This window comes from Rhinichthys klamathensis, unplaced genomic scaffold (assembly GCF_029890125.1).
Source record: "Rhinichthys klamathensis goyatoka isolate OS25496 unplaced genomic scaffold, OSU_Roscu_1.1 h1tg000040l_1, whole genome shotgun sequence".
NCBI classification, from domain to species: domain Eukaryota; kingdom Metazoa; phylum Chordata; class Actinopteri; order Cypriniformes; family Leuciscidae; genus Rhinichthys; species Rhinichthys klamathensis.
This window is the reverse complement of record NW_026606587.1, coordinates 9,429,145-9,442,486: the sequence shown is the minus strand read 5'-3', so window position 1 is coordinate 9,442,486 and position 13,342 is coordinate 9,429,145. Positions and strand designations below refer to the sequence as shown.

At 39.5% G+C, this 13,342-nt stretch overlaps 1 protein-coding gene across 1 annotated transcript; it reads left to right on the top strand.

Moving 5' to 3' along the window:
• The first annotated feature begins 502 nt into the window (after positions 1–502).
• Positions 503–13,126, top strand: mthfr (methylenetetrahydrofolate reductase (NAD(P)H)). The gene is made up of 12 exons (XM_056246779.1): positions 503–611; positions 2,384–2,639; positions 2,833–3,071; positions 3,784–3,894; positions 4,182–4,375; positions 5,489–5,739; positions 7,166–7,300; positions 7,393–7,573; positions 8,171–8,353; positions 11,856–11,957; positions 12,051–12,170; positions 12,463–13,126. Exons 2-12 carry the CDS (start codon positions 2,401–2,403, stop codon positions 12,679–12,681), a joined length of 1,974 nt encoding a protein of 657 aa, XP_056102754.1. The 5' UTR covers positions 503–611; positions 2,384–2,400; the 3' UTR covers positions 12,682–13,126.
• The last annotated feature ends 216 nt before the right edge of the window (positions 13,127–13,342 follow it).

The following is a 13,342-nucleotide window of genomic DNA, read 5'->3' as shown; positions in this document are numbered from 1 at the left end:
GATTTACATATAATTTAAAGTCATTTCTAAAATGTGAAAAATTTGGTTTGCATTGAGCCCACTTTTTTGTGTATATGGTATTTTCCTAACAAAATAAATAACTGTATAATATGTGGTTCTTTACATTCCAAAATGTCATTCTGAGTATAAAAAAGCCCATCAAATACACAAATGTCTATCATGCACTTCAGTTTTCTACTAATAAAGGTTTCTAAGTCTTTCCAAAATAAATACAGTGAAAAAACAGTTTCTTTTTCTAGTGCACAAAATTCACAGGTATATGGAATATTAGGCTTAAATCTTTTCGAAACATGCTTAGCAGGGTACATTCTGTGAAGTATTTTGTAAGACACTTCCTTAATTTTGTTATATAGCTCATTTAATTATTAATGAGTACAAGTGGTGTGTTTACATCATAAACGATGACAGACACTGCAGCCAATAGGACGATCCTGTGGACAGAAGTGGGCGTGACTAGTGTGAAATGGGCGTGGTCCACCATAACACCATCCTCTTTGTCGTCCATGCTGTGTTCGCACACGCTGTTGAGCCAGAGCACTGGAACTGTACTATCCACTCATAACTCCTAGGGGATCGGGAAAAGGTTGAAGGTAATGAAGCAAAGACTTCTTTACACGTTTACAGAGCCGGCATGAATGTTTCGCTTTCGGTTAGGCTATTTATAGGCTGCAGTCGCGCGGACCCGCATGTCTAGACCACCCTTTCGCACAATACCAAAAGATGCACAAATAATTTCTGAAATGAGTTATGTCATATAAAACGATGTTTGCTGCATGCATTGATTGCCTGCTTTAAAACCATGCCTTGAAACACAACTTTTTGCATAAGCATGTCTTCATTATTATGTCAAATGAGACCCGTTATGGGCAAAATTTAATCCATTGAAGTTAGCTATTAGGATCATCATATCTTTTTTATTAAACTTAACGTACTGCTATCCATTCATGTTTATGATAAAGGAAAGATCGTGAGCAATTACTACAAATATGCCTGCTGTCATGAGTCGTGTATGCCATAAATATTTGAGAAAGACATGAACGTAACGCATCACCTTCATATGGTACTAAGTATTTTAGCTGTCAGTAATACATGTTTGAGTAGTAAACTTTAAATTAAAAGTTTATATTATAATGATAATGTGCTTTTTATCTCTTCAACTACGTACATGTTACTGAAATAATGTTACATAATTTTACACAATTTAAAGATTCAAGAGTCATGTGCACAGTAACAGTGTTCTGGATACTGTATATCCCACAATACAGTGGGCCCGACTTTTCATTTCCACTGTGAAGTCATTACATATGCAATTTTTTACACATCTCTCTCTTAAAGGAGAACTCCGGCGCAAAATGAACCTTTGGTCTAATAAAACATTGGTACTTAGTCAACCGTTCTCTGAGATTTGTTTTCATGATAATCGAATGTAAAGAGTTGTATCTCTAAAAACTGTTTAGCGTATAACGCTGGTAATGGGGGCATATAATTAGTAAAAAGAAATCGCTAGTTTATACCACTAACAAGGCTCAAAATAGCCCCACACGAACACAGTAACATAATGAGGGTCTCTACATGCAAAACGAAGCATTGAGAATTTTGTAAGTGTACAGACCGTTTAATAAGAAGATAAAGACAGTCCACTTCGTGTATACAGACAGGAGCCATCTTTGGAAAACAGTCTCGACTAATCAAACCACGAACGCCATTCATACAGTTCAGCTCACTTAGCACGTCGTTCGTGGTTTGATTAGTCGAGACTGTTTTCCAAAGATGGCTCCTGTCTGTATACACGAAGTGGACTGTCTTTATCTTTATCTTCTTATTAAACGGTCTGTACACTTACAAAGTTCTCAATGCTTCGTTTTGCATGTAGAGACCCTCACTATGTTACTGTGTTCGTGTGGGGCTATTTTGAGCCTTGTTAGTGGTATAAACTAGCGTTTTCGTTTTACTAATTATATGCCCCCATTACTAGCGTTATACGCTAAACAGTTTTTAGAGATAAAACTCTTTACATTCGATTATCATGAAAACAAATCTCAGAGAACGGTTGACTAAGTACCAATGTTTTATTAAGACCAAAGGTTCATTTTGCGCCGGAGTTCTCCTTTAACTCATATGATCGGACTGCCGAATGTTAAGACATTTTTACAAAATGTAATAAAAAAAATACAAAATACCCATTTTTTTTATTTGCAGGATGATGTATAATACCGTTTAAAGATTTTTTTTATAATATAGTGAATACCTTTTCACTTATTATTTTTTTCATTAGTAGAATACAGTAATTTTGTGCACCTAGTATTCCATTCTGAACATAGTCAGTGATCGTGTTTTCTGTTTTTTTTGGGGTGACGTTCAGCACTTAGTACAGGAAACATGGTGAACCAAAGAGCTGACATAGGTTGGCAGTCCTCTAAGAGCGACTCTAGCGGGGCCAGTAACAGTGGAGAGAGCTCCAAAGAGAGCTCCAGGTGCTCAACCCCTGTTCTGGACGCCGACCGCACTGACCGGCTGCGGGACAAGATGAAACGGCGGATCGAGTCTGGGGACCACTGGTTCTCACTAGAGTTCTTCCCACCCCGCACAACTTCTGGAGCAGTCAATCTTATCTCTAGGTAGGAAAGCAAAAAAATGCTGATCTACTTTTTATGTTTTTGTAATTGGGTGAATCTCCAAAAAAAACAGGTCCATATATATATATATATATCATTACATATATATACACCATTGTGACACATTTGAAAATCAATCATATTTTCCTTCCAAATTTTCATGATATTTCTTATATTTCTGTTCTTTGTGTCTTAGATTTGACCGAATGGGTTCTGGAGGTCCTCTCTTCATTGACATCACTTGGCATCCCGCTGGAGATCCGGGCTCAGATAAAGAAACGTCTTCCATGATGATAGCAAGCACAGCAGTCAATTATTGCGGCCTGGAGAGTGTCCTGCATTTGACATGCTGTAATCAGACGAAAGAGAAAATATCAGCCCATTTAAATAAAGCCAAGCGGCTAGGCCTAAAGAATATCATGGCCCTCAGAGGAGGTATGAACACTGACTCATTTGAAATCTATGAGTTACTTATTTATAGGTTCAAACAACACATTTTGATTCCACCCCCCCAAAAAAGTTTCAAAACCTAGTAAAAGGTCATGCTGTCTACATATTCAACTGCTCTCTAAAGTAGCATCGTAACTGTTACGGATCCTCATAAGTGAGTGACTTAATTTACTTTTGAATGGCAGCATCAGTTTTACAGTAATGTATGTACGATATTTGGTAAAATAGACAATTTTTAATTAAATTTATGTCCTACCTATGTTAAAACTAGTGAACTTTTCAATACTGAATGAGATTTAAGTATATAGCTTATAATAATCTTTTCTCTCTAGTCCGTCTGCCATCTTGGATTCTTTTTCCCCCACTGTGTTTGTCTGTGAAACTAGGTTTGCCTTCCCGATGAAGGATACATGCAGTACTGCTGTAGAATTTGGCCAAAATTAGGTATTTTGGGTGCCTTCACACTTGCCATATTTTTTTCCGATTAAAACGAACCCTGGTGCGATTGCTCTTTTTGCGCAGTTCACTTGAATAAGTGTGAACGCTGCCATTCGAACACTGGTGTGCACCAAACCAGCGGACCAAGACTGCTGTCTACACACTACACACATACAGCGAGCACATTTAGCCCTGCACACAGGCTTGTTTTGGATGTTCGGTAGAGTGAACCCGATTTGACCCGAATTGTCTTTTGCAGATCCTATTGGGGAGGATTGGGTGGAGGAAAATGGAGGTTTCAACTATGCTACAGATCTGGTCAAGCACATTCGCTGTGAATTCGATGACTATTTTGATATCTGTGTTGCAGGTGAGCTTTAGACAGACAAGCAATTAATGGTGTTTGCTAAGGCAAATTACCATTGTTCCCAGATTTTCTCCTGGTTGATGATAAAGTACCATATGCTTACATTGAAGTAGGGTCCTGAGCCAGTAACCACCTAGCTTGCAACCACTCAGAATACTTTACAACAACACATGGTTTTCGTGCAGCAATTTTCTAGATTTCTGGTTCTAGTTGTGTACATTTGTACATTGTGATTTTTGCATGGAACTCTAAAATTCACCAGCTCAAACCCCTCTCAAATGTAATGATAGGTTACCCCACGGGTCACCCAGAGGCTGAGAGCTATGAAGATGACCTCAGGCACTTGAAGGAGAAGGTTGATGCTGGTGCTCACTTCATCGTCACCCAGCTTTTTTTCAGGGCAGAAACCTTCCTTAAATTTACCAAAGACTGTCGGGCCATTGGCATCACCTGCCCCATTCTCCCAGGAATCTTCCCTATTCAGGTACATAAACACATAAACTGACCAACCACTGCACCAGCCAAACGCTGCTGCATAAACTGCCATATGATGTCATATCATTGCAAAAGACCAATTTAATTTATGCAATGATGTGATTAATGTATTTATTGCACCACATTTTTGTACAATTAAAAAAAAAAGTTATCAGGCCAGCAGCACCACTGTGAAATGTTTTCTGTATGTTTTACAGTACTTCACTTAGCTCATTTGACTCTTAAAAATCTAATTTCTGTCATTTATTCATTCTTATGTTGAGGTGTGTGCATGCCATGTCAGGAAAAAATGGTCACGTTACTTGTAATCACAAATCGTAAACTCTGAATTATTGGAGAGCTCTGACTTTTACTCTGTAATGTCAAAACTCAAAATGGCAGCAGCTTCAGCAGTGAAATGTAGTTAAGTAGTTATTTTGTAATATTTCTGTTTAATGATTCCTATAAGAGACTTTTGTTAATTGTTAACTTTTGTTAAGAGAATGATCTGAAAATAAACAATAGACATACAATCCAGCCCAATGCAACTAGAAAAGAGTTGAACAACTATCTAATGTCCTGCTTAATAAACTATTTTTTAAGTATTTATGAGTTTATTAATAAGGCATTTGCTTAACGACAGTTACTTGTTTGTATGGTTTTGTCTATGGATTACTCAAATTACACAGATTCATTATTGGCATTAATAATGTTGCCATAGAAATGCTTAATTTTGAGTCAGAGGATGTGAACAGCTTAAAGTACAATGTCTGGGTTGTCTTCTAGTAATTTTGACAAGGTGTGAACTAGGGATGCCTCGATGTAATCGTTTACGAAAATGCGTTGAATGCGACGCACTGTTTACATTCATCTCTAACCACCTGTCACGTAAAATAATAAATGTTTAATAATAGATGTTTTGAAGAATCTTCACACAAGCAATTATTCAGACTCGTCACATCACCAGATTTCTATAAAATGTTGTGGAGGGTATAACATATTCGATTTCAGTGTCAAATTTCTAACACACAAAACTATCATATGTTTTCAGAAGATTTTGTACAGACTTTTATTGTGCTTTTTTGTGCATTCTTTAAAATTGGAATTTCCGTTGTTTGCACAGGGGTACCACTCACTCCGTCAGCTGGTCAAACTCTCCAAACTTGAAGTGCCAGAGGAGATCAAGCAGGTGATTGAGCCCATCAAAGAAAACGACGCCGCCATTCGGAACTATGGCATCCAGCAGGCGGTGGAGATGTGTAAGGTTCTGCTGGCCAGTGGAGAGGTCCCAGGCCTGCACTTTTACACACTCAACAGAGAGGTGGCCACCATGGAAGTTCTCAGACAGCTAGGCTTATGGGTAGAGGATCCACGGTGAGTGGCTTTGAAATGTACCTTAATTCTAAGAAACTGCTCCTGTTTGTTTTGGGGGTTTTTTCATTCCTTTCCAACCCATTGTGCTTTGGTGATATTACAGCAAATGCTGAAGGTGATAATGGCTCTCAGGTGATTATGGATTGTGATGGACTTGAGTGCTGTATTGATTTTATATAACAGCAGCAGGTGTAATCAGGGTCCAGTTTAATCATATTCAAGGTCATAAAAAGTCTTAAATATCTTAAATGGTATAACTAAAGTATCATTTTAGGTTTTATATGGGGACAGAAAAATAGGAATTGTGATAAGGCCCTCATTCAATAAATACTGCACATTTATGCAAAGCGTTAACTTTACATAGATTGCATATTCTATCTAAATCTTTTTACAAGAGCAGCTAAAAGTAGTAAAGAATAAACATTTCAAAATAAGAGTCCCAGTGTGTGACGGTTTGCTTATAATAAAAAGTCCTGCATTATGCATAATCGTTTTTTCCTGGAAGTTAAACTGTATTTGGCATAGAGCTGAACGATTAATTATTAAAAGATTGAAATCTCAAATCAAACACCCATGCAATCTCATTCCTTAATGACAACAATTTGCCTGTGTGTATTAAACCTTTGACAAAATCACACAGGAACAATCAAATCTGCATCGCCGCTGCCGTTGACCCAGAGAAAGCAGTTGTCATGTATGAAACAGCTTCACAAACAGTCCTTTTCAACCACACAGTATTGTTATTTCTGTGCTACAAATATTCATATTAGGCCTATAACAGAAGAAATGGGATAATAGTTTATAGTTCGGATATAAACACTGATGTCTACTGAGGCAATCAAAATAGAGTAAATCACCTTTTGAAAGCAACATGGCGCTTCCATGTGATTACATGATTACATGATTCAGTGATTTGTCTTTGAATCATTCATTCAAGAGATTAGTTCCAAAAATGCTGATTCATCGAGTAATGAAAGTGATGTACTTATGAGTCATTGAATCATTCATTCAAACCAATTGTTTTTTTAAATAATTCATTCAGATTCATTAAACATTTTAAATAAACTGCAGCAATTAATATATTTTCAGAGTAAATTACATGTTATTTTGTTTAGTTGTCAGTACAGAATCGTGGGAGGATCGTGATCGCTGTTTGAAACCAAAAAAAATCATGATTCAATCATGATTACCCAGGAAGAAAAATGTGCACATTCACATAGAATTGTCATGTATTGCCGGCACGGCTGGTTAGGACAAAAACATGGAAAAAAAACCTTCACTTTAGAAGAGACTCAATGTAAAGAGACTCATATACTATATATCATTTCTAATTCTTTTTTCTTTTCTTTTTTTAATTTGGGGGTAAAATAAAGACTTGTTTCTGACTGAGGTTCACCTATTTACACTGATATTATGTGAACTTTAGGCGACCTCTGCCCTGGGCCATCAGCGCCCATCCAAAGCGTAAGGAAGAAGACGTCAGGCCGATATTCTGGGCTTCCCGACCCAAAAGCTACATCTACAGAACACAGGACTGGGATGATTTCCCCAACGGAAGATGGTACATAACATGTTTCCTCCCTCATTTCTGGGCTTTATGTGGATCGTCCAAGATGTAGAGACCAAAAATGTTAATTAACGTGTCGCCATCAGGGGTAACTCCTCCTCACCAGCCTTTGGCGAGCTGACAGACTACTACCTGTTCTACCTGAAGAGTAAGTCTCCTAAAGAGGCCCTGCTGCAGATGTGGGGTGAGGAACTAATGAGCGAGGAGAGTGTTTATGAAGTCTTCACCAACTACATCACGGGGCAAACCAATTGCAATGGACACAAGGTAGAGTGGTACAGCCAGGATCAGTATACAACCATGTTCGGCTGGGCAGTATGATGGTAAAAGTACCAGTAGAGTTCTGCTATACTGTGGTAGATGTATTTGTGTGGGTATGACTGGTTTATGTGAAGGAACACAGAGTAGTACACAAATGCAGAGCACAGTGTGTTCTGAACAAGTCAAGATAAGCAAGAACTTGTTTTTGATTGGAACAACACAAAGGAAAGTTAATTGTGGTTGCCAAACAATGTCACAACTAGGTACACTTTTCTTATGAATATAGAATTCAACAAGTACTTATCAGCAAACAAAGTTACAGACAGAACATCTGTTTTGTAATATTGGTTAATTGGTTTTACGATTTTAATTTATACGAGTATTTTGTCACTAACCAGACTTTGGTTTGTGGTCAAGTTCCAAATCAAAAGTGAAAATAATCTAAATTATTCTGTTACATTTAATTCACTGGATTATCAAAAAATAAAGGCATTTCCTCATGTTATCAATTGAGTTATGTATGTGTCATAAATATGCTGCAAGTTATAAATAAATACTACTACAATATTGCATGTAATATTTATATCTTAATGTTTTTTGTAGATCATGTGTCTGCCTTGGAACGACGACCCTCTGGCTACAGAGACCAACCTGTTGAAGGATGAGTTGGAGAAGGTGAACCGCAGGGGTGTTCTCACCATTAACTCTCAACCCAACATTAACGGTAAAGCCTCATCCGACCCCATTGTAGGCTGGGGCCCTCCAGGGGGATACGTCTTTCAAAAGGTCAGCAAAACACTATTTAACAGTGTGGAATGTAAAATAAGATATTTTCAAGAATGAGCAAACTGCTCTTTTCCATAAAATGAAAGGGGAAAAGGTAATAGATTTGTTGAGCTCGAAGAAATTACCATAAATGTAGTCTGTGTGACTTGTGTGTAACTCCTGTGCGTCGGCAGACTGATGAAGACGAAGACAAAGTTCCAATACAAGGTTTAATATACAAATCCAAACAGGTAGCAGGAGACACACACTTAACCGAAACGTGGCCGGACCAACTCAAAGGGAACACATAGGAACTTATATACTAAAGATAACGAGGTGAACACCACTAAACCAAACTAACTAACAGCAACCATAGAAACTAAAGAGTGGCGGGAATCTAAACAATAGAACACATGTGACATGAAAAAGTCCATGAAAACTGAAATTAACTGGACATAACAGTGACACTACACCCCCCTCCGACAAGGCGCGACCTTGCTCCGTGAAAGCAGATGAGGTGAGGGAGGGATGGAGGGGGTTTTGGAGGTGGACAAAGGTGTGGTGACAGGAGGCGTCGCCAGAGGAGTGCTGATGGGAAGACGACAATCCCCAGGCAGCGTTGGTGGACGGCTGATGGCGCGGACTCAGAGCCTGGCAGTGACGACAGCCCACGGTGGAGACGAGGTCATCTGACTTTTGACATCTGGGAAACGGCCAACGGTGGCGGAGCCGATGGATCCCAGGACGCAGATGGAGAGCCGATATAGCAAAGTGACATCGCTGGCCTAGGCGAAGTTGTGGCGATGACAGTTGGAGGAGAAGCCAGAGTACCCGAGGACTGAGACGATGCCGTGTGACCGCGGACCGAAGCAAGTCCAAAGGGAAGGAGCAGCGGCTGTAGCCGTAGGGGTGGAGGAACGGAGCATAGCTGGATATCCGCAAGTCCATGGTGGTGTGACGACTGACCAAGGGGGAGCTACTGGGACGAGGGAACCCGGTTGAGGCGAGAGGCCGAGGGGGTCTGGTGGAGCCGAAGGTGGGAGGAGCCAGGGCGGAGCCACCGAGTTGACAAGTTGTTGGACCTGAGGCTCAACGTCCTGGCTAGGCGTTCCAGGAGATGGCGAGGGGCTGCAAACCTCCAGCAGAAGTCGGGCTGCAGGACTGGCTGAGAAGGTTGGCGATGGAGGCTGATGGAGACTTAGAAGGGTTAAAGGTAATGTATAGTCCATGCAAATCTCTGCGCTGTTTAGAAACGGCGATGGGGGCTCTGAGAATACTGATAAGTCCCAGTCTAAACAGACTATTCTGCTGTCTAAAAACAGCAGTGAAGAATGAGAAAAGAGGTGGGATGAGGTGGGATAGGGTGGGCGACGATTTCTCCGTATGGAAATCCATCTGCCAGTCCTCAGTTTCTAATTCCACCAGTATACCCTCAGCCACCGATGTCGTGGGCTCACACCCCTGGTCATACTCACTGGGGAACTCCTCTTCCGGGGCGAGGGTCAAGGCTGTCCACTTGTCCTCGGGTTCTGGTTGACGCAATCCGGCGGCGCGATATTTCCGTGGCCGCATGTGGTGATTTAGGGTCTGGGTCCATCTGTGTTCTGGACTGGGGATAGACGCTCTCAAAGACACCGGATGATGGCTTCTCTCCAGTTTAATCCGGTGGTGTCTGGGAGGTCAACAGGATTGTGGTAATTTGCCCCGATCCAGAACAACGACTTCAGGGTCTCGTCGTCGTAGGGGCAGGTGATGGCAAGACGAAAGAACTGATCGGCAAACACAAAAAAGTCGACTCATTTGAGCCACCGCAGCAAACTTCACTGTAAAATCCATTTGCGGTCCTATCACATGTAACGCGTGTGTGTCGGCAGATTGATGAAGACAAAGACGAATAAAGTTCCAATACAAGGTTTAATATACGAATCCAAATAGATACAAATCCAAACAGGTAGCAGGAGACACACACTTAACCGAAATGTGACCGGACCAACTCAAAGGGAACACATAGAAACTTGTATACTAAAGATAACGAGGTGAACACAAACTAGCTAATAACGGTAACCAAAAGAGTGGCGGGAATCTAAACAAAGGAACACATGAAAAACTAGAAGTTCATGAAAACTGAAATTAACTGACCATAAAGGCTCGTACACACCGGGACGAATATCGGCGCGTGTTATTCGGCAGTGTTTTTCAACGCGTTTTTTGTGTTCACACCCAAGCGATTTTCGCTAACGATGAGCCGAGTGAACATGCCAATTCATTCCCTGACATTAGATGGCGCCCATTTGCTCTGCAATACCACTCCATAACATTCTCTTTTATCAAGATTGTTGTAGTCACTGTCGCGTTTGTCATATAGTTCTTTATGTTCCGACACCAACGAGACCAGCAGCTCTACATTCATCTTGCCTTGCATCTTCCTCGTCTTATTTCTTCCCGGCAGTGTAGACGCTACTTGGCGTATATCTTCTTCGCCGTTACGTATGTGTGCTCGGCAAGACCGTTTTGTGTTTGAGCGCCCCCAAGTTGTGTTTTACTGTAACTTCAGACGCTCCAGACACGTGAGCAAAAGCGCCAATCTCATTGGTCGGATAGTTTTTGACGCGGCGCGTCAAACTAAAAAAACGAACCAGAGGCGTTTTTTAAAAAATGACGCTTTTACGCGTGGCGTTTTTCGTGTCGGTGTGCACATTGGCGCCCTTTGTTTAGTCACGAGGCGTTAAACGCCGGCGAATATCGCGTGCGAAATTCGTCCCGGTGTGAACAGGCCTTAACAGTGACGTTGTGTGAGGAACAAACTATACAATCTCATTTAAATTTAATTCAAAACATCAAAACATGTTTCATTACAATTGCTCTTTCATGGTTATTATCGTTAACTAAAACTAAAATATATATAAAAGTAAATATTAACTGAAGTAAAATAATATACAGTGTATAAATATTTATATATACAGTATATATATATATACTGTATAAATACACTGTACATTAGTTTACTTCAGTTAACATTTACTTTATTTCAAGTAACACTTTTTTTACATACATATTTTAGTTTAAGTTAATGATAATAACCATGAAAGAGCAATTGTGTATATATATATATATATATATATAAAGAAGGCTTGTACTTATTAATTTTTGTTATATATTAAAATTATACATTAATTTAATGTGTTAAGGATTTTGATTCGCATGCATTTACGCGTTAACATTGACAGACCTAAAAATATAATAATTAATTAAACCTTGATAAAAGTTATGCATATTAAAAAAAAAGATAAAAACACAACAAAATTACTAAAATAAAATTAAAATGATAACAGTAAATATCAAAGTAAAATCAATTAAATATATTCCAAGTACAAATTCATAGTTTACCAGGTCTAGTTATGCTGTGGGAACTGTGCACTTGGTGATTTGTGGGTTTATTTTGTTGTTTTTTTCATTCGTTAATTGGCTGACTTTTGGAAATAGTTCTTTCAGCGTGTTTATTTTTACCTCTTGCAATCAACAGGCATATTTGGAGTTTTTCACATCAAGTGAAAATGTTACTGCACTTCTGCAAGTGCTGAAGAAATATGAACCTCGTGTGAACTACCATATTGTCAACGTTCAGGTAAAACACCTGTACAACTACAAGAGCCAGATTACATTATATAATCTCCAGGTTTTAATATTGGCAATTTGAAATGTCTTCTCCTCTTTTTAGGGTAGGAATATCACAAATGCCCCTGACATGCAGCCCAACGCTGTGACATGGGGGATATTCCCAGGCAGAGAGATCGTTCAGCCCACCGTGGTGGATCCAGTCAGCTTTATGTCTTGGAAGGTGATGATTTATCAACCTAGTAATCATCTTGAACACCCTAGCAACCACCTAACAATGCAAATTTTACTTTGCTTTTAAACCGATTATGTCCTGAATGAGGTGTTTAAACGGCTTGCTCATCCATGTGTGACACTTCGGAAATTGACCTTACATTCTCACTGTCCCAGTTTAGACAACCTTGGCACGCTTACAGGCACACTCACCGCTATTGTCTCAATGATAAGAGTGATTATGTGCTGTAGTAAAAGATAAAATAGATTAGAACCGAGCTCAATTCTTTCTGTTCCCGCAGGACGAGGCTTTCGCACTGTGGATCGAACAATGGGCGAAGTTGTACGAGGACGAATCGCCCTCACGCATGATCATTAAGTACATCCACGACAACTATTACCTCGTCAACCTCGTGGACAACGACTTCCCGCTAGACAGCTGCCTGTGGCAAGTGATTGAAGACATGTTTGTGCTTCTGGACTCTCCTCAAGTAACTCAGGATGAGGGAAGGGAATTGTAGCACCACAGAACTCAAAAAGTCTGCATGCGCTGCTATCTGATCCAGAGACCTCACAACGCACACACCGAGTACTTAACTGTGACGACACAGTACTTTTAGTCATTTTCAGAGTTTAATTTGTCATCACAGTCAATATATAGGAATTGTTTTTTTTTTGCAAACGTAGCACTACACAAGATGATTTGCCTTAATCTTTAAAGGGACTAGAGTTGGCTGTTTTGAGTGCCATTTTCTTATATTTTTAACTATTTATAAATTGTTTTGGAAACTGCATGTGTTCAATATATGAAATGAACTCTTGTAAGTCAGGTCAAATATGTGGACACAAATACAGTATTTGGCTACTGTATTTCACTTAGGTGGATCCTATGTCAAACAGGTGATTTGTCTCTCTGAATTCAAGAGAAAAAACTAATCCCAAAAAACCCAACCATAAGATTTTAGCTCATCTTTTTTGCACCCATTAAAAGTCCAAGCAACCATCATTTTCAAGCTTTGAAATGTACATTAAGATGCAAAGTATATTATATGAGATACAATCACTTTATATTTTAAACAGATCTAATTTAGGCTTTTATCCACATATAAGCATTTGAGCAACATGCATACACTAAGCACATCAAATATGGCCAACAGAAGCTCAAATGTGTATGTTTGATGT

What these genes read in the sequence shown, in the direction of transcription:
- mthfr (XM_056246779.1), top strand. Translation starts at nt 2,401, where the DNA reads ATGGTGAACCAAAGAGCTGACATAGGTTGGCAGTCCTCTAAGAGCGAC. An exon ending in GATTTCCCCAACGGAAGATG is followed by an intron (nt 7,301 to 7,392) that starts GTACATAACATG and finishes TGTCGCCATCAG; the next exon opens with GGGTAACTCCTCCTCACCAG. An exon ending in CCAATTGCAATGGACACAAG is followed by an intron (nt 7,574 to 8,170) that starts GTAGAGTGGTAC and finishes TGTTTTTTGTAG; the next exon opens with ATCATGTGTCTGCCTTGGAA.